Source organism: Melospiza melodia, chromosome 5 (assembly GCF_035770615.1).
Source record: "Melospiza melodia melodia isolate bMelMel2 chromosome 5, bMelMel2.pri, whole genome shotgun sequence".
In the NCBI taxonomy this organism is placed as follows: domain Eukaryota; kingdom Metazoa; phylum Chordata; class Aves; order Passeriformes; family Passerellidae; genus Melospiza; species Melospiza melodia.
The window spans coordinates 91,299,922-91,319,220 of NC_086198.1; the positions used below are offsets into that span (position 1 = coordinate 91,299,922).

At 67.2% G+C, this 19,299-nt stretch overlaps 4 protein-coding genes across 4 annotated transcripts; 2 read left to right on the forward strand and 2 right to left on the reverse strand.

The window, feature by feature from the left end:
- Window positions 1-1,173: 1,173 nt before the first annotated feature.
- Window positions 1,174-5,373, forward strand: INO80B (INO80 complex subunit B). Its single transcript, XM_063157839.1, is given in 6 exon segments — window positions 1,174-1,257; window positions 1,259-1,343; window positions 1,450-1,627; window positions 1,753-1,862; window positions 2,646-2,860; window positions 4,194-5,373. Coding segments are annotated over 6 exon segments (1,119 nt in total). The 5' UTR covers window positions 1,174-1,188; the 3' UTR covers window positions 4,656-5,373.
- A 2,038-nt stretch (window positions 5,374-7,411) lies between these two features.
- Window positions 7,412-9,129, forward strand: WBP1 (WW domain binding protein 1). The gene is made up of 4 exons (XM_063157840.1): window positions 7,412-7,496; window positions 7,565-7,667; window positions 7,916-8,077; window positions 8,329-9,129. Exons 1-4 carry the CDS (start codon window positions 7,434-7,436, stop codon window positions 8,889-8,891), a joined length of 891 nt encoding a protein of 296 aa, XP_063013910.1. The 5' UTR covers window positions 7,412-7,433; the 3' UTR covers window positions 8,892-9,129.
- Window positions 9,130-9,343: 214 nt separating this feature from the next.
- MOGS (mannosyl-oligosaccharide glucosidase) lies at window positions 9,344-12,087 on the reverse strand. The gene is made up of 4 exons (XM_063158062.1): window positions 11,727-12,087; window positions 11,423-11,634; window positions 11,159-11,349; window positions 9,344-11,077 (listed from the first exon to the last, which is right to left on the reverse strand). The coding sequence occupies exons 1-4, from the start codon at window positions 12,085-12,087 to the stop codon at window positions 9,370-9,372; spliced, it is 2,472 nt and encodes an 823-aa protein (XP_063014132.1). The 3' UTR covers window positions 9,344-9,369.
- A 473-nt stretch (window positions 12,088-12,560) lies between these two features.
- CCDC142 (coiled-coil domain containing 142) lies at window positions 12,561-19,248 on the reverse strand. Its single transcript, XM_063157841.1, has 11 exons — window positions 18,938-19,248; window positions 18,543-18,639; window positions 16,917-18,230; window positions 16,741-16,827; window positions 16,273-16,437; window positions 16,050-16,204; window positions 15,800-15,964; window positions 15,595-15,709; window positions 15,339-15,516; window positions 14,410-14,618; window positions 12,561-12,826 (listed from the first exon to the last, which is right to left on the reverse strand). Exons 1-11 carry the CDS (start codon window positions 18,983-18,985, stop codon window positions 12,585-12,587), a joined length of 2,775 nt encoding a protein of 924 aa, XP_063013911.1. The 5' UTR covers window positions 18,986-19,248; the 3' UTR covers window positions 12,561-12,584.
- Window positions 19,249-19,299: the final 51 nt, after the last annotated feature.

Genomic DNA, 19,299 nt, shown 5'->3' on the forward strand with positions numbered 1-19,299 from the left:
TATTTGGGGGTATTTAAGAGGTTTTTTTGTGGATATTTGAGACATTTGGGTGGATATTTGAGGGGTTTATGTGGATATTTGGGATATTTGGGCGAGAACTTGAGGGGTTTATGTGATTATATGAGATTTTGGGGGGTATTTGAGGGGTTTGTGTGGATATTTGAGATTTTTGGGTGGGTATCTGAGGGGTTTGAGTGGATATTTGGGTGAGAATTTGAGGAGTTTGTGAGAATATTTGAGATATTTGGGGGTATTGAAGAGTTTTTGGTGGGTATTTGGGCTATTTGGGTGGGTATTTGAGGGGTTTATGTGGATATTTGGGTGAGAATTTAAGGAATTTGTGTGGATATTTGAGATATTTGGATAGGTATCTGAGGGGTTTGTGTGGATATTTGGGCGAGTATTTGAGGGTTTTTGTGGATATTTGAGATATTTGGGTGGGTATTTGAGGGGTTTGTGTGGATATCTTAGATATTTGGGGGTATTTAAGAGTTTTTTGTGGATATTTGTGGTGTTGGGTGAGCATTTGAGGGGTTTATGTGGATATTTGTGTGGGTATTTGAGAGTTTTGTGTGGATATTTGGGATATTTGTGTGGATTGATGAAATCAAAACTCCTCCGCACCATCCTGGCATCCCGGGGAGGGATTTTTTGGGATTTTGTGTGGATGGATGGGATCCACTCTCAGATGAGAGATTTTTGTGAATATTTGTGTGAGTATTTGAGGGGTTTATATGGATATTTGGGTGAGACTTTGAGGGTTTTACGTGATTATATGAGATATTTGGATGAGTATCTGAGGGGTTTATGTGGATATTTGGGTGGGTATTTGAGAGTTTTTTGTGGATATTTGAGATATTTAGGTGAGTATTTGGTGGGTTTGTGTAGATATTTGAGATATTTAGGCGAGTATCTGAGGGGTTTGTGTGGGTATTTGGGTAGGTATTTTAGAGTTTTGTGTGGATATTTGGGTGAGTATCTGAGGGGTTTACGTGGGTATTTGGGATATTTGTGTGGGTATTTGAGAGGTTTTGGGTGGTTTTTGGGGGTATTTCTATGGATTGATGAAGCCAAATCTCCTCACCCTGCCCTGACCTCACCTGAGCTCACACACCTGCCGCGGCCGGCCCAAAAGCACCCCTGGCACCGGTTTCCCCCCGGACAGCACACAACGTGCCCATTTCAAAGATGGCGGCGGCAGCGTCACCAGCCCCTCATAACGAGCGGCAGCCAAGCCGGGCGGAAGTGAGTTTTGACCGGAAGTGGGTCCGTCCCGAATTGGGTCCCCCGCGGGCGGATGCGCAGGGCCTGGCGGCAGGGAGCGATGGAGGCCGGCGGGCACGGTGAGAGGCCGCGGGGCCGGGCAGGGCCCGGGGGTGTTGCGGGATCGCTCCCCGGTGCGGCAGAGCCCGCGAGGAGCCCTCGCTGAGCCCGCGTTCCTCCTCACAGGGCAGGAGGCCGAGGCGGGCGGCCATGGCGGCCACAAGAAGAAGCACAAGAAGCACAAGAAAAAGCACAAGAAACGGCACCACCACGAGGCCGGGCCGGCCCCGGGGCCCGAACCGCCTCGGCAGCCACGGCTGCGGCTCCGGATTAAGCTGGGAGGGCAAATCCTGGGCACCAAGAGGTGAGGGGGGAGCAGGGGGCACAGCCTGGGCACCAAAATGGGCGAGGAGGAGGAGGAGGATGAGGGGAGGAAGGGCCGGGCCTGTCCCGTGTGTCCCCCCCAAACTCCTCTCTGCTCCCCCGCAGTGTCCCCACGTTCACGGTGGTCCCCGAAGGGACGCACTCGCCGTCCCCGCTGCTGGCGGGGGATGAGGAGGAGCCCAGCGTGCCCATCGAGCAGTACCGGGCATGGCTGGGTGAGCACCGGGGGCACATGGGGGGGGTCGCAGTGAGGGCAGGGGGGACGTGGGGGGGAAATGGAGGGCTCAGAGTGAAGAGTGGGTGGGCTGGGGGGCTCAGAGTGAGGGCTGAGGGGAAAATGGGGGGGCTCAGAGTGAGGGCTGAGGGGAAATAGGGGGGTCAGAGTGAGGTCTGGGTGGGCAGGGAGGGAAATGGGGGGCTCAGGGTGACAGCTGGATGGGCTCTGGGGGCTCGGAGTGAGGGCTGGGTGGGCAGGGGGAGCTCTGGGGGGCTTGGAGTGAGGTCTGGGTGGGCTGGGGATGGTCTGGGGGGGCTCAGGGTGAGGGCTGGGTGAGCAGGGGGAGCCCTCGGGGGAGATGGGGGGCTCAGAGTGAAGGCTGGGTGGGCGTGGGGGGAAATGGGGGGCTCAGAGTGAGGGGTGAGGGGAAATGGGGGAGCTCTGGGTGAAAATGGGGGGCTCTGAGTGAGGGCTGGGTGGGCAGGGGGTGTTCTGGGGGGGCTCGCAGTGAGGCTGGGTGGACTCTGGGGGCTCACAGTGAGGGCTGGGTCGGGAGGGGGGAAAATGGGGGGCTCAGAGTGAGGGCTGGGTGGGCTGTGGGTGCTCGCAGTGGGTTCTGGGGGGGCTCACAGTGAGGGCTGGGTGGGATCTGGGGGCTCACAGTGAGGGCTGGGTGGGCAGGGGGAGCTCTGGGGGGCTCACAGTGAGGGCTGGGTGGGCAGGGGATGCTCTGGACCCCCCCAGGGCACTGTGACCCCCACTTTGTGGCTGTTCCCCTCAGATGAAGACAGCAACCTGGCCCCCTCCCCGCTGCCCGAGCTGGACCCCGAGAGCTGCTTCCCTGCCCGTGAGGAGGGCGAGGAGGAGGAAGAGGAAGAGGAGGAGGAAGAGGAGGAGGAGGAGCGGCGCTGGCTGGCGGCCCTGGAGAGGGGGGAGCTGGATGACAACGGGGACATCAAGAGGGAGGTGGACGAGTCCCTCCTGACGGCCCGGCAGGTCTGGGGGGGCTGGAGAGGGGCTGGGGGGGGCTCAGGCAGCTCCAGATCTGAGGGGAGCTTGGCTGAGGGGGACTGGGGACCCTCATAACCCCTGGGGCATGACTGGGGGTCCTGGAAGGGATGCAGGGTGGGGCTGGGGGTGCTCAGGGAGCTCCAGACCCCAAGGGGAGCTGGGCTGAGGGGGACTGGGGACCCTCATAACCCTTGGGGCAGGACTGGGGGGATCTTGGTAGGGCCTGGGGGTGCTCAGGGAGCTCCAGACCCCAAAGGGAACTGGGCTGAGGGGGACTGGGGACCCTCATAACCTCTGTGGCATGACTGAGGGGATGTGGAAGGGATGCAGGGTAGGGCTGGGGAGGGGCTGGGGGTGCTCAGGGAACTCCAGACCCTGAGGGGAACTGGGCTGATGGGGGGGACTGAGGAGCCTCAAAACCCCTGGGGCATGATTGGGGGGGACTGGAGGGCAGGACTGGGGGACTGAGGGTGCTCAGGGAGCTCCAGACCCAGGAAGAAGCTGGGCTGAGGAGGGATTGGGGAGCCTCCTAACCCCTGGGGCATGACTGGAAGGATCTGGAAGGGCTGCAGGGCAGGGCTGGGGTGGCTGGGGGTGCTGCAGGAAGCCCAGAACTGCTCTGGGGCTGAGCTGGAACCCTTGAGGGGATGTGGAAGGGCTGCAAGACAGGGCTGGGTGGACTGGTGGTGCTCAGGTAGCTCCAGACCCAGGACAAAGCTGGGCTGACAGGGCACAGGGGAACCTCATAACTCCTGAGGCATGACTGAGGGGGCCTGGAAGGTCTGCAGGAGAGGGCTGGGGGAGGCTGAGAGTGCTGCAGGAAGCCCAGAACTGCACTGGGACTGAGCTGGAACCCTTGGGGAGCGACTGAGGGGATGTGGAAGAGATGGAGGGCGGGGCTGGGGGTGCTCAGGGAGCTTCAGACTCAGAGGGGAGCTGGGCTGAGGGGGGACTGAGGAGCCTTATAACCCCTGAGGCATGACTGGGGAGGCCTGGAGAGGGGCTGGGGGTGCTCAGGGAGCTCCAGACCCAGGAGGAAGGGGACTGGGGGGGGCCTCATAGCCTCTGGTGTATGACTGAGGGGTGTGGAAGGGCTGCAGGGCAGGGATGGTGGGACTGGGGGGGCTCAGGGAGCTTCAGACCCAGAGGGGAACTGAGCTGAGGGGGGTCTGGGGAGCCTCATAACCCAACGGGCCACGACTGAGGGGATCTGGAAGGGCTGCAGGAAGCCCAGAACCGCTGTGGGGCAGAGCTGGAGCTGGGGCTACCTCCCAGACCCCCCTCCTCACCCCCTCCTCACCCCCTCCTCACCCCACAGCGCGCGTTGCTGCACAAGCAGCAGAGCCAGCCCCTGCTGCAGCTGCCCATGGGCGCCAAGGCCAAGGAGGTGACGGAGGAGATGCGGGAGAAGCGCGAGGAGCGGGCGCGGCGCCGGCGGCTGCAGGCGGCCCGCAAGGCCGAGGAGAGCAAGAACCAGACCATCGAGCGCCTGACGCGCACGCACAAGGCCAAGGTGCGGGCCCTGCGCGAGCGCCGCGCCCGCCCCGCCCCGTGCCCCGTGGTTCATTACCGCAGCGCCGCCGACGGCGTCACCGTCTCCTTCCCCGCCGGCTTCCCGGCGCCCGCGGCCGCCGCCGCGCCGCCCGCGCCGCCCGCCCAGCCCTGCGCCGTGCCCGGCTGCGGCAACGCCAAGCGCTACAGCTGCGCCCAAACCGGGCGGCCCCTCTGCAGCCTGGGCTGCTACCGGCGCAACCTGCAGCTGCTGCAGAGTGCGGGCTGAGAGCGGGGAGGGGCTACGGGAACTCTCCAGGGGCTACGGGACCTCTCTGGGGGGGGTACAGGACCTCACCAAGGGGCTACGAGCCCTCTGTGGGGGCTACAGATCCTCTGCAGGGGGCTATGGATCCTCGCTGGGGAGCTATGGGTCCTCACCAGGTGCTGCAGACACTCTCCAGGGGGTTGTGGATCCTCTGAGGGGCGCTCCAGACCCTCACCAGGGGCTACAGACACTCTCCAGGGGGCTATGGATCCTCGCTGGGGAGCTCTGGGTCCTCACCAGGGGCTGCAGACACTCTCCAGGGGGTTATGGATCCTCTGAGGGGGCCTACAGACACTCTGAGGGGAGCTATGAGTCTTCTCTGGGGGGCTATGTGCCCTCTGAGGTGAGCTCTTACTCGGGGGCTACAGACACTCTCCAGGGGGCTACAGATCCTCTTGGGGGCTGTGGAACCTCTGAGATGAGCCACAGGCCTTCTCTGGTGGGCTACAGATCCTCTGAGGGGAGCTATGGGTCCTCGCTGGGGAGCTCTGGGTCCTCACCAGGGGCTACAGACACTCTCCAAGGGGTTATGGATCCTCTGAGGGGAGCTATAGGTCTTCTCTGGGGGCCAATGGATCCTCTAAGGACAGCTACAGACTCTTACTAGGGGGCTACGGACACTGTCCGGGGGCTACAGATCCTCTTGGGGGCTGTGGAACCTCTGAGACGAGCCACAGGCCTTCTCCTCGCTGGGGAGCTACGGGTCCTCACCAGGGGCTACAGACACTCTCCAGGGGGTTATGGATCCTCTGAGGGGGCCTACAGACACTCTGAGGGGAGCTATGGGTCTTCTCTGGGGGGCTATGGACCCTCTAAGGACAGCTACAGACTCTTACTAGGGGGCTACGGACACTCTCCAGGGGGCTACAGATCCTCTTGGGGGGTGTGGAACCTCTGAGACGAGCCACAGGCCTTCTCTGGTGGGCTACAGATCCTCTGAGGGGAGCTATGGGTCCTCACCAGGGCCTACAGACCCTCACCAGGGGGATAGGGGACCTCTGTAGGGGCTACAGATCCTCCCTGGGGGGCTACAGACCCTCACTACGGGCTACAGGACCTCATCCAGGGGCTGTGGATCCTCTGAGGGGGCTGTGGATCCTCTCTGAAGGGCTATGGATCCTCTGTGGGGGGTCCAGACCCTCACCAGGGAGCTACAGATCCTCTGTGGCGGGCTATGGAACCTCTGTGGGGGGCTACGGACACTCTGAGGAGAGCTCTGGGCCCTCTGCAGGGGCCACAGGCCATCTGTGGTGGGCTACGGGACCTCTGAGGGGGCTACAGGACCTCACCAAGGGGCTACAGACACTCTGTGAGGGCTATGGATCCTCTCTGAGGGGGCTGTAGATCCTCTGTGGGGTTACCAACCCTCACCAGGGGCTATGCATCCACTCTGGGGGGGCTACAGACCCTCACCAGGGGACTATGGACGCTCCCTGGAGGGCTATGAAGCATCTGTGGGCTCTACAGACCCTCTGCGGGGAGTACAGAACCTCTTTGGGGGTCTATGGATCCTCTCTGGGGGCCTGTGGATCTTCTCCGCGGCTGTGGAAGCTTTGCCGTGGATACAAGGGCCAGAGCACCCGGCCATATGGAGTTCCTGCATTGTCCACACGGACACAGAGGGCTGGAAGAGGAACCTGTGGGTCTGCGCTGTGGGGAGCTCCAGACCTTCCACGTGGGGCCAGAACAAGGAGATTCAGAATGTCCATCATGGATACAGAGGCTCTGGCCAGGCCACCCGGAGAGCTGCAGTTCCTCATGGACACCTGGAGCTCCTCCAAACGGAGGTGGAAGCTGGGATGTGGAGCTCCAGAGGGCTTCGGGCTCTCCACCGTGGACACGGAGGGTTGGGGACCCCGGCAAGGACAGAGGGTGGTCCTGAGGTGGCGGAGCTGATTAAAAGCTGTTGTTGAAGGAGTCGTGTGTGGGTCTGCTGGGATGGGGAAGCAGCCCGACCCCCCGGGAATGCTGTGGTACAGTCCGACACCCCCAGGAGCGCTGTGGTTCAGTCTTACACCCCCCGGGAGCGCTGTGGTACAGTCTTACACCCCCCGGGAGCGCTGTGGTACAGACCCGTCCTCCCCCAGCTATGGAATAGCCCAACTCCTTCCCCCCCGCGGTGCGTTATGGTCCGTCCCGAGTAGGCGAGGCGCTCTCCGGCAGCGCCCCTTGGTTGTGGCCCTGCCCGGCGGAGAGCGGCGACGCTGATTGGTCGGACGCTTTGCCAATCAGACTGACGAAGGGCGGTTTGCTCGCCAATTGGTTGCGCTGTGCCGAATGCCCGCCTCGAGGCGGGCCGGGAGGCCGCGCCCTCCGCCGAGCTTAGGACTGGGCCGCCATTGGCGAGCGCCGCTGTCAGTCAGAGTCTGGGGGCGGTGCTCTGTCTCCGGTTGGTCCATATAGCCGCCAATCATGGAGGGGGCGGGGCTCGGCTTCTTTGTCTCTGTTGTTGGGTGTGAGACTCAGGCAGACGGCGAGCGATTGGCTGCAGCCGGGCGGCGGTGGAGTCGCCGATTGGCTGCCGGCTGCGGAGCGTCCGCTGATTGGCCGACGGTGGCCGCGGGGGCGGGATTTCGGGCCGGGCGTGATGGCGGCGGCGACGGCCCCGGCCCGGGCGGCGGCGGCCGCGGGGGCCGCGATGGCGGCGGCAGCGGCCACGGGGCGGCGGCGGCTGCTGCGGGCGGCGGGGGCCGCGGCCGGGCGGGCGCGGGGCCGCGGCGGGCTTTAGGCGGCGGCGCCATGGAGCGGCCCGGGAGCGCCGAGGGGGCCTGGGCCGCGCTGCTGGGCCGGCAGCACCCGCAGGTACCGGGCGGGCCGGGGCTGGGGGGGCCGCGCGCGGGGCTGCGGTGACGGTGCGGCCGTGCCCGCAGGCCCGGGAGTTCTGCCCGGGGGTGAACAACCGGCCCTACGTGTGCGAGACCGGGCACTGCTGCGGGGAGAGCGGCTGCTGCACCTACTACTACGAGCTGTGGTGTGAGTGCGGGGGGATCCCGGGAGAACCGAGGGGAACAACGGGGGCTCCGGGCGGGCTGAGGGCTCGGGGAGGAGCCGGGACTCCGGGGAGCTCAGGGGCTGTGTCGGGGCTGGGGGCTCCGGAGGAGCTGGGCGGGACTGAGGGCTCTGGGAGGTTCTGGGGGATCCCCCGTGTGGAACGGGGGGTCCGGGGGTTCGGTGGGCACGGGGGTTCGGAGTGAACCGGCTCCGCCGCCCCGTTCCCGCAGGGTTCTGGCTGCTCTGGACCATCCTGATCCTGCTGAGCTGCTGCTGCGCCTTCCGGCACCGGCGGGCCAAGCTGCGCCTGCAGCAGCAGCAGCGGCAGCGTGAGATCAACCTCATCGCCTACCACGGTGCCTGCCACTACCCGCCCTCCTCGGGGGACCTCCGTGAGTGACCGGCTGCTCGATTTACCCTGAACCCCCCAAACCCACGGCGGGTGGAGACCTCAGTAGATCGGGACCCCCAGCCCCTCATACCCCACATCTTCACGGGGGATCTCAGTGAGTCAGGACCCCCTGTGCCACCCGCCATTATCCTGGGTCCCCATGTACAGCCCTGTGCCCTCCATCTCCATCCCCTCGGGGCCGTTTCCCGGTGTCCCCCCGGTGTCCCCTGACCCCGCCTCTCCCGTCCCCAGGGCTGCTGGCCTCCTTCAAGCTGCCGGCGTACGAGGAGGTGGCGCAGCGCCCCGGGACGCCGCCGCCGCCCTACAGCCCCGGGAGCCCCTCGCTGTCGCCGGGCTCCTCCGGGGGCTGCAGCTCCTGCTCCTGCGGCTGCTCCTGCGCCTCCTCCCCCAGCAGCTCCTCGCTCTCGGCGCCGGGCACCGACGAGACTGACCCGGAGCCGTGCCCGGGCACGGGGGGTGGCAGTACCGGCCGTGATTACGGCTCCAGCAGCACCGGCACCGGTGCCAGCTGGGACCTGCCCCTGCCCGAGGAGCTGCCGGCCCGCGGGGGCCCCCCCAAACAAGCGCCCCCGGATTTGTGTGAGGCCGAGGGACACCGCTGCTCCAACACCGAGGGGGGTGAGGGTGGCGCGGGCAGAGCTGTGCTGGGGGGATGCCCCGGGCGGCACCGGCGGCTCACAGGGGATTCGGGCATCGAGGTGGGCCGGGGTGTGGAGGAGGAGGAGGGTGAGCCTGAGGGCTGTGGGGGAGCAGGGGGTGGTGGGGGGCCCGGCTCACCTGTGCTGCCCGTCTGAGCCTCCCCACAGGACCCCCGAGTGGGGTCTGGACTCATCCCTGGGGGCCCTCGCCCCGAGTGACGCCCACCTTGCAGTGTGGTGGGGTCCTGCTGGAGCCCCCTCCCCTCCAAACTGCTCCTGGGGCCTCCCCTGTGATCCCGGTGCTGCTGCCCGGGGGGGCCCCATCGCCCCACGGGGGTGGGTGGGAGGTCCCGGCGCGTTCTCTCACCATTAAAGAGATGTGAAGTACCACTGACATTTGTGGTGGGTGCGCTGGGCTGAGTGGTGACCCCTGACTCCACAGGAAGGGGCAGAACATCCCCCCACGGCACGAGGGCCAGCAAAGGTGACACTGTGACACCCTGACACAGGTGGCGAGAGGCCACAGTCATGGAGGTTTATTGCAGGGGAGGCAGGGGGGCTCTGGCACTGCCCCCCAACACCTCCCCTGGCCCTGAGCACTCCAGGCAGGCAGGGGGCACAGGAACCCCCCACATCAATAGTCCTCAGCCATGGCCAGCACCACGAGCGCCGACCAGCCGGCGAAGGGGTGACACCCCTGCCCGGTGCCATCGCTGTCCCGGTAGTGCTCCCACAGGAACCCGGTGGCCTCGTACTGCCGGAACACGTTGGCCACGAGGTTTTGCCGCAGCTCCCGGTAGAGCTTTGCCGCTCGCTCCCGGTGCGGCCCCTCGGCCCGCGCGTACCCGTGCAGCGCCCGCAGCGCCAGGAAGTTAATGTTGACCCAGACCGAGCCGCGCCAGTAGGGGGGGTCGTGCTCGGTGTTGCGCCGCAGGTACAAGGGGCTGTCGCGGGCCAGCGAGCGCAGCCCGAACGGCGTCCACAGCTGCTGCTCGCTGCTCATGGAGCCCAGCAGCGCCGGCAGCCGCGGCGAGTCCGCCCGCAGCAGCTGCAGCAGCAGCGGGAACAGGCTGACGTAGCCCAAAGCCGCCACGAATTGCAGCCGCGGCGCCTCCCGCACCTCCCGCCGCAGCTGCGGGGCCGCCGGGGGCCGGCCGGGCACCGGGGCCGGGCGGTGCCAGCGCAGAGCCACGGCCGAGCTGTGGTTGCCGAAGTCGGCGAAGGCGCCCAGCTCGGGTGCCCAGTGCAGCCGCTCCAGCAGGGCGTTGTCGCTGAGGGCGGCGGCCATGTCGCGATAGGGCGCGCGGGGCTCGCCCAGGCGCTCGGCCAGCGCCGCCAGCACGCGGGCGCCCAGCGCCATCCAGCAGCGCAGGTCCAGGTGCCGCTCCTGGGCGGACGGGTGCGAGGCGCGGGGGTAATCGTCCAGCCCCGACGACAGAGTCTTGGGGTTCAGGAAGCGCTCGGGGTCGGGGTCGCGGCCGCGCCAGCGGAAGGTGAAGGGCTCGGGGCCGGCCTGCGTGCGGTTGAGCCACTCGAACCAGGAGCGGAGGCGCGGGAAGAGGCGGCGCAGGTAGGGCAGGGGCGCGTCGGGCAGCAGCCGCTCCAGCGCCAGCAGCAGCGTCGGGGGGTTCGCCGTCTCGCTGTGCTGCAGCACGAACTCGGGGGGCACGCGGGAGCGCGCCTCCTCCCCTAGGATCTGCTCCCGCGGGATCCAGCCGTCGGCGTTGAGCAGGTCGAGCCAGTGGGCCAGGATGTCGCGGGCCAGCGCGGGGTCCCAGCGGGCCAGCAGCAGCAGGTGGAAGCCCTCGTCCCACAGGAAGCCCCGCGGGAAGCAGGAGCGCGAGGGCACGGCCGTGAACAGCACGGACTCCATGCCGGGCAGCGGCTCCTCGCGGTGCTCCGAGCGCAGCAGCGAGCGGCCGTGGAAGAAGCCGATGCCGCCCAGCATCTCGCTGAGCGCGGCCTGGGCGAAGCGGCGCTGCGGGAGGGACACCCCGCGTGTCCCCAGCCCAAAAGTGTCCTCGAAGCGTCGCTCGAAGGCGGCCGCGTGCCGGGCCAGCGCCGCGCTCAGCGCCGGCCCCGCCAGCCGGCCCTGCCGCGCCCCCGCCGCGCTGCCCGACTCCAGCGTCACCTCCAGCACCGCCGGCGGCTCCAGCGTCACCTGGTGCAGCAGCAGCTGCCCCCGCGGGGGCTCCCCGGGCAGCCCCCCGGTGCTGGACACCCCGAAAAAGCGGCGGCGGGGCCGGCCCGGCGGGGAGAACACGGAGCTCTCGCGGAGGCTGTGCCGGACCAGGTCGGTGAGGCGGTGCAGCCCCGGCACCCCCGCGGCCAGGAAGTTGTAGCTGGGGGGACAGGAGAGTCAGGGATGGGGGACACGGTGGGGACATGGGAGCAGATGGAGGGGACACAGCCCAGACACTCACCTGGCGTACTTGGGCCCTTCCCCGCCCTCCCCAGTGGGCGGCAGGAAGGTGAGGGTGAAGTCCCCGAGCTCCTCCGCCATCCCTGCCACAGCCGCCAGCCGTGTCCCGTTCTCCAGCACCGGCCGCAGCGTCCCCTGCCCGTCTGTGGCCACGTAGAAGAAGAGGGACAGGAGAGGGGCCGGGCCCTTGCCCTGGGGAGGAGGAAGAGGAGGATGACAAAAGCTCCCCGGCAGCACAACCCCTCTCCCACTTTTACCCCCTCACCTCCATCTTTGCCGTGACCCGCCAGCTCCAGTCGCCGCCGTGGTCTCCCCCCGGCTGCTTCACGAACTCGGTTCTCAGCAGCAGCCCCTCATCGCGGATCTCCTGCACTCCGAAATTCTCCCCGTCGTGCATCAGCCACCCGTATCGCAACACGCCGTCGTTCTGCTCGCTCGTGTGCCGCAGGTTGCCGCCGTGTTGGAGCCACATCAGTCCTGGAGGGGCGGGGAGGTGTCAGGGGCGGCCTCGGGGTGCGAGCGGGACCGGGCGAGCCCCGGGCCGGGGCAGAGCCCCCCGCGCCCCTCACCGGTCACCACAGCGCGCGGGCTCCGCGTCTTCATCCCGAAGTAAACGTGAGGCCGGTAGGTGCCCCAGAAATAGGTGGGCGACGCGAGAGGCCCGGTAGAACCGGGGGGGACGGCGGGGGGCGCGGGGTGCGGGGTGACCAGGCGGGAGGCTTCGCTCCACCGCTTCCACCCGGCAGCCGCCGCCGCCAGACACAGCGCCAGCGCTGCCGCCGCCGCTGTGAGCGCCAGCGCCGTCCGGCCCCGCCCGGAGCCTCGCTGCGGTTTTTGCTGTTGCCGCAGTTTCGGGTCCCGGTCCCGCAGCCGCTCCCGGGGCCGTTCCCGGGGTCCATCCCCGCCGCGCCGCCGCCGCTCGCCCGCCATCAGGGCAGTCGCGCTGGTGACGGCAGCGCTGCGCCAGCTGCGGCCAGGCCCGTTCTGCGAGCGCCCCCTGGCGGGCGGGAGGACCAGGAGCAGGCTCAGCCCTCCCGGGGACACCGCCGGCACAAAGTGACCCCGAGGCGACAACGACACCGCACGGTGTTCCCGAGCTGCCCTGCCACCCAGCCCACCTCCTCACGTCTGGTTTGTTATGCCCGTTGATCTCTCCGGGGATACCCAAAGGACCCCCAGCCTTCCCTAGGATCACCCTGGAACCCCAGCTAGGCACCCGCGGTGCCCCCGAGGACCCCAAGGGAATCCCACTCTGCACCCCCAGTCCCCACCAGTCTCCCCACTAAAGTCCCAATTAGATCCGGCTCACCCACCAGCAACTGGTCCCAGCTGGAATCCCAGGATCACAGCCCAGGGATGCCAGAGCCCACACCCCACTGTCCCACCCGCAGACACAGCCACGGTGGTGTTTGCAGGTTTATTGCAGCTCAGCCCTCGGGGCTGTTCCCCACGCACGGCAGCCCTGGCACGCGCCAGCGGCGGGCACGGTGCAGCCGCAGGGACAGCCACTGCTGCTGGCTGCCCGGGAACGGGGACTCGGGCCGGGACGGGACATCGGCCTCTGGAGACACAGGGGGGGTCCCTGGCACTGGGCCCAGCCCCTCCAGAGGGTCCAGGCCAGGGAGAGGGTCCAAGGATGGTTCCAGGGGGTGGGCGCCTTCGTCTGAGCCTGGCAAGGGATGGGCAGGTTTGGGATAGGTTGGATAGATGGATAGGGTGGGTCCTGGTTCTGATGGGAGTTCCTGTCCCCATTCCAATCCCATTCCCATCCTTGTCCCTCTCCCTGTCCCCATCTCCTGATCCCTATCCCATCCTGTCCCATTCCATCCCCATTCCCGTTCCAATCCCATCCCCATCCTTGTCCCAATCTCCCTATCCCCATCCATCCTTGTCCCAATTCTCCACCCAGTCCCATCTCCACCCCATTTCATCCCAATCCCACTCCACCTCATCCCATCCAATTCCCATTTTATCACCACCCTAACTCATTTTCATCCCAATCCCACCCCATCCCATCCCATCCCATCCCCACCCCATCCCCATTCCAATCCCATCCAGATCCTTGTCCCTCTCCCTGTCTCCATCAGTCCTTGTCCCATTCTCCTTCTTCCACCTTGTCCCATCCCACACCCATCCCCATTCCAATCCAATCCCCCTCCTCATCCCTCTCCCTGTCCCCATCCATCCTTGTCCCAATTCTCCACCCAGTCCCATCCCATCTCCACTCCATTTCATCTGAATCCCACTCCACCTCATCCCATCCGATTCCCATTTTATCACCACCCCATCTCATCTTCATCCCAATCCCACTCCATCCCACACCATCTCATTTCCATCCCCACCCCATTCCCATCCCCATCCCATCCAGATCCTTGTCCCTCTCCCTGTCCCCATCTATTCTTGTCCCAATCTCCTGATCCCTATCCCACCTGTCCTGTCCCATTCCATCCCAGCCCACTCCAATCCCATCCCCATCCTTGTCCCTCTCCTTGTCCCCATCCATCCTTGTCCCAATCCTCCCCATCCCATCCCATTTCATCCCAATCCCACTCCACCTCATCCCATCCAATTCCCATTTTATCACCACCCCATCTCATCTTCATCCCACCCCATTCCCATTCCCACCCCATCCCCATTCCAATCCCATCCCCATCTTAGTCCCTCTCCCTGTCCCCATCCATCCTTGTCCCAATCTCCCCATCCCCATCCTTGTCCCCATCAGTCCTTGTCCCATTCTCCCTATCCCTATCCCCATCCATCCTAGTCCCAATCCTCCACCCTGGGCCATCCCATCTCCCCCCCATTTCATCCCAATCCCATCCAGATCCTGGTCCCTCTCTCTGTCCCCATCCACCCTCGTCCTAATCTCCCGATCCCTATCCCACCCTGTCCCATTCCATATGCACCCCATCCCATCCCCATCCTACCCCATCCCCGCCTGTCTCATCCCCTCCCACCCTATGCCCCACCCCATTCCCCACCCTCCCAGTTCATTCCCCACCCCACCTCATCCCAATCCCACCACATCTCAGCCTCATCTCCTCCCAGCCCATTCCCCAACCCTCCCACCGCATTCCCCACCCCATTCCCCACCCTCCCAGCCCATTCCCCACCCCACCTCATCCCAATCCCACCACATCTGAGCCCCATCCCCTCCCACCGCATTCCCCAGCCCATTCCCCATCCCCTCCCATCCCATTCCCCATTCCCCGCCCCATTCCTCAGCCCATTCCCGGCCCGTCCCGCTCTCACAGCAGCGCCGGAGGCTGCCCCAGGTGCGGGGGTGCCCCCCGAGCCCCCCGGGCTGCTGCAGGAGGCAGCGCACGGCCGTGTCCGTGTGCCGGAACACGCAGAGGGCCCGCAGCGCCTGCCGCGCCTCGGGGGCCAGCCCGGAGCGCTCCGAGCACACCAGCTCCCGCACGGCCTCGAAGTCCCGCCGCAGCTGCAGGGCACCCTGCAGGCTGGCACGGGGGTCAGCGCGGGGGTGCGAGCCCGGAACCCCCAGCAGGACCCCACAGAACCCCCCGGCACCGCCACCACACGCTGTGACCAGCACCGAGATCCTGGCACTGCCAGCACACCCCATCATGACCCACACAGCTTCTGGCACTGTCACCAGAGCCCCCAACACACCCCTGGGACCCCCACAGAGCTTCTGGCACTGCCAGCAGACCCCCATGACCACCACCGGGACCCCACAGAGCTTCTGGCACTGTCACCGCAACCCCCAGGACCCCCACGGTGACACCATCAGTGGGACCCCAGCCTGCCACTGAGCCCCCTGCCCTGGTCTGGCATTGGACATTGGACCCCCAGCACTGCCACTGGGACCCTGGGACTGGCACTGGGACCCCCAGGACACCACTGGGACCCCTGGAACTGCCACTGGGACCCCCAGGACTCCCCTGGGACCTTGGAAACTGCCACTGGGACCCCCAGAACGCCACTGGGACCCCTGGAACTGCAACTGGGACCCCCAGGACTCCCCTGGGACCTTGGAAACTGCCACTGAGACACCTGGAACTGCCACTGGGACCCGCAGAACCCCACTGGGACCCCCCAGGATGCCACTGGGACCTCTGAAACTGCCACTGGGAGCTCTGCAACTGCCACTGGGACCCCCAGGACTCCACTGGGACCCCTGGCACTGCCCAGAGGCCATGCCCCCCCATCCCCAGTACCTGAACTTGATCCGTCGGGTGAGGATGTGATCCATCCAGGCCTCCAGGAAGGCTGTAGTGACCCGCGCCAGGGTGGGCACCTGGGCATCGTGGGGCAGGGCCTGGGCACCCTGCAGCACCTGCCCCAGCACCGCCTGCACCGCGGCCGCCGCGTAGGCGCTGGGGGAGCTGGGCAGCTCTGGGGGACGCAGGGACACAGGGACACAGGTCAGTGAGCCCCCAAATCCCCTCCCAGCCCCCCAGCCCCAGCACCCACCAGCGCGGGGCCCGAGCCGCCAGTGCCGGCCCAGAGGCATCGTCTGGTCAAAGATCTCGGCTGAGAGCCGCTTGCAGCTGGTGGAGAACATCCAGAGCACGTCCCCAGAGAAGAGCTGGGATACAGAGGACACAGGGTGACACAGGTGACACAGGTGACACAGGCATCCCAGTGCTCAGACCACCCTCCCACAGCCCCACCACACCTGGATGTTGTTGGCCATGTCACGGATCTGCCGGCACAGCTGGAGCTCCCACGGGGATCCCAGGCTGGGGGGTGGCTCAGGGGGGCTGTCCCCAGGAATGTCCCCTGGCTCTGGGAAGGTCCTGCTCACCTGCAGCATCAGCTGCTCTGCCTCTGCCTTCAGCACCTGGAGGGGAGCAGAGGGAGTGAGCCCAGCCCTGCTGTGTCCCCCCAGCCCCCTGTACCCCCTGTGCCCCCCATGCCCCCCGTACCTGCAGGTCTCCCTGGGTGAGCAGCAGGAACTGAGGCAGTGCCCAGGCCGCCAGGTACCGCCCGGCCCGGCCCGTCAGCCACGCATGGGCGGCCGCCACCGCCGCCAGGCACCGGCCCAGCACCTGCAGCCGCAGGCAGAGACCCCCGGGGGGGGCTGCGGGCAGGGGTCAGCACAGGGAGGACCCCCAGAGCCGCCTGCCCCCCTCCCCAGACCCCTCTCACCGTGCGGGCGGGTGGGCAGCAGGCGCAGGCAGCGCAGGGCCAACGCCAGGGCTGGGAAGAGGCATTGGAGCTGCTGGGCTGTGCGACTGCACCCCGGCCCTGGGGACCCTCCTGGGGACTCCAAGCACTTGTCTGAGAGCCCTGAGCCCAGAGCACGGGTAAAATCTGGAGGAGAAACAGTCAGAATGCCCCAACATCTCCCACTTGCACCCGACACCCCACCCCGTATCGCATATCTAACCCTTCATGGCATACCCCATTCCCTCACCCCATATCCAAGTGCCCCACATCTTGTACCCCAGACCCCACACTCCACCCCACACCCCACCCCATATCGCATATCTAACCCTTCATGGCATACTCTATTCCCTCACCCCATATCCACCAAGTGCCTCACACTCTGTCCCACACCTTGTACCCCAGACCCCACACCCTGACCCCCTCCCTGTGGCCCCCCAGCCCCCATACCTGTGTCCCAGCTGCAGAGAACACCGTGGCACAGCAGCTGCAGGCAGAGCCGTCCCAGCTCCTCCCGGCACTCAGCGGGCACACGGGCTGTGGGGACACAGCGGGGACACAGCGGGGCTCAGCGTGGCACAGGGACACCCCGAGGGACCCCGCACCCCCCGTACCCCCACACGTACCAACAGCCAGCGCACGGCTCAGCTCCCACGCCGCGGCGACGGTGGCACTGGGGGTGGCAGGAGGGGTGCCCGGGCTGTCCCCCAGCACAGCTCCCACGTTCTCCCAGAGCAGCAGGCGGTACCGGGCGCTCAGGGTGGCGGCCACGGGGCCGCGGGCAGCGTCCAGCCACCGCACGGCCTTCCAGCCCCCGGCACTGCCCGGCCGCAGCCCCGCGGGCTCGGGGCTCTCTGACAGCACCGGCTGCCACAGGCTGTCAGCTGAGGCCACCAGCGCCCCAAAAACGTGTCCCATCAGCTCCTCGTCCTCCTGGCACAGTGCCTGCAGCTCAGCCGCCAGCACCGCTCCAGAAGGTTCTGTGTCCATCTCAGCCGTGGGTGGCCACGGCACCCCCACATCCTCCCAGCGGACATGTCCATCCCTCACGTCCCCACTCTGGGGCCACAGGAGGGGCCGGAGCCTCTGGGCCACGGCCCGGCCGCGCTCGGCCGCCAGCAGCCGCAGCACCGCGCCCACCGTGAAGGCACCGGGCGCCCTCACCTCGGGGCCCAGCTCCTCGGCCAGCGCCGTCACCGTGCGGTTGTAGATCTCCAGCCCCTGGAAGAGCTCAGCCAGGCCCTCAGCAGCCAGGGCGGGATTACCGGGGCGGCCCAGCTGCCGCAGCTGTACCTCGATGTGGTGCCCGGTGAGGCGTGCGGCCGTCACGGCGGGCAGCAGCAGCGCCCAGCGCACGTGCAGCACGGCCTGGCCCCGGCGCTGCGGCAGCGCCCGCAGCCACGCGTCCGCCCGCAGCCGCCGCAGCAGCGCGGCCCAGTGCCCCGCGTGCGCCCGCAGCTCCGCGCACAGCTCCCGCAGCGCCGGCAGCGCCGCCTCACCGGGCTCCGGTAACGCCTGCAGCCGCCGCAGGAAGTCGGAAGAGGCCTTGAGGCGTCGAGTGAAGTCGCGGGCCAGGCGGAGCTGGTGGCGGTGCTGCAGCAGCGCGTGCAGGGTTGCTCCCCGCTCCGCCACGCGCCGCCGCACGGCGTCCTCGGAAAAGTCACCGGCGCCGCCGCCACCGGGATGGGGCCGCACGTAGCCCAGGAAGGTCTCGGTGCGAGGGTCCTCCCAGACGCACAGGCAGCGGCGCAGAGCTGGGAAGGTTTGCTCCAGCGGGACCACGATGGACGCGGCTTCGTCCTCGTCCTCGTCGTCGTCCTCGTCGGTGTCACCACGCCGGCTCGACCGCGGGGACAGCAGGCGGCGCAGTCCCGGGGTGACGCTGCGCAGCATGGCCTCTGCCCGCTGCAAGGAGCGCGCCAGGGGCCCCCGCGACCCGCCTGGGGGCACGGCACCCTCAGGATGGGGCGGGGACCACGGTGTAGGGTGGGCACCCCCAGTTTGAAACCCTTGTTGTGGGGCAGCACCCTCCCATCACTGTTCCACTGCCACCCTAACCCTGAGATCCCCAGGACCCCGCTGACCATTGGGGTCCCCACAGCCAACACACGCCATCAATGCCCCCACAAGGACCCTGGACCCCATTAGGATCCTCCACACTCCCCCCAGGACCACGCACCCCATCGGGATCCCCGCAGCCCCCCCAGAACTCCACACCCCCTTGTGCTCCCCGCGGTCCCCTGGGGTCTCACCGGGCTCGGGGGGGTCCCCGCGGGCAGCCCCATCGCCCGGTCCCGGCCGTGCCGTCAGCAGCAGCAGGATGAGGCCGCCCAGACCGGCGTCGCCCACCTGGAGGGGTACGGGGGGCTCAGGACCCCCGGGCCGGTGCGAAGGGCGGGGCCACGCGTGACCACGCCCACTATCCCGCGTACCACGCCCGTGCCACGCCCCCAACCGGCTCCCGCTGTGGCCACGCCCCCTCAGTGCTCCCCACGGTTGGCCACTCCCCCGCCCGCGCCCTGCACCGTTGCCATGGAGACGCAGTACAGCTTAGGCCCGGTGCCCCCCCGCCCACCCCGGTACCGGCCCGGCCCCGCCGCTGTCCCGGGAGGGGTGTCCGAGCCCCCCCTGTGCCGAGCGGCCTCACCTGCAGGCAAAGCTCTCCGCCGCGCCGCTCAGCGCCGCCGGCGTCCATGCCGGGCCATGCCGGGGGCGGCGGCGGCAAAGAGGCTTAGGCCGCGCCCTCGCTAATCCGGGGGGCTGGGCCAAGCTGGCCGCCAGGAGGGGCCCGACGTGAGGGGCGGGACGAGCAACGGGGGGCGGCCGAGCCCACGGCCTTGCGGCAGGCGGGGACGGCGGGAGAGGACGAAGAGCGCCGGTCCCGCTCCGTGAGGGCCCTGCGGGCCGCCGTCCTGCCCGCACCCAACATGGCGGCGGGGCGGCCTCAACCGGAGCCGTGACGTTGTTCCGGTAGGGCCGTGATGCAATCCCGAGGCGCGGCGGCGGCGG

Excerpts from the sequence above, each read along its gene's own strand:
- WBP1 (XM_063157840.1), top strand. The coding sequence starts at position 7,434 with ATGGAGCGGCCCGGGAGCGCCGAGGGGGCCTGGGCCGCGCTGCTGGGC. Across the intron at positions 7,668-7,915 it reads CTACTACTACGAGCTGTGGT|GGTTCTGGCTGCTCTGGACC; the intron begins GTGAGTGCGGGG and ends CCGTTCCCGCAG. Across the intron at positions 8,078-8,328 it reads GCCCTCCTCGGGGGACCTCC|GGCTGCTGGCCTCCTTCAAG; the intron begins GTGAGTGACCGG and ends TCCCGTCCCCAG.
- MOGS (XM_063158062.1), bottom strand. The coding sequence starts at position 12,087 with ATGGCGGGCGAGCGGCGGCGGCGCGGCGGGGATGGACCCCGGGAACGG. Across the intron at positions 11,350-11,422 it reads GGGTCACGGCAAAGATGGAG|GGCAAGGGCCCGGCCCCTCT; the intron begins GTGAGGGGGTAA and ends CCTCCTCCCCAG. Across the intron at positions 11,078-11,158 it reads GAAGGGCCCAAGTACGCCAG|CTACAACTTCCTGGCCGCGG; the intron begins GTGAGTGTCTGG and ends CTGTCCCCCCAG.
- CCDC142 (XM_063157841.1), bottom strand. The coding sequence starts at position 18,985 with ATGGACGCCGGCGGCGCTGAGCGGCGCGGCGGAGAGCTTTGCCTGCAG. Across the intron at positions 14,619-15,338 it reads ACCCGACGGATCAAGTTCAG|CCTGCAGGGTGCCCTGCAGC; the intron begins GTACTGGGGATG and ends CCCCCGTGCCAG. Across the intron at positions 12,827-14,409 it reads GGGCAGCCTCCGGCGCTGCT|GCTCAGACGAAGGCGCCCAC; the intron begins GTGAGAGCGGGA and ends ATCCCTTGCCAG.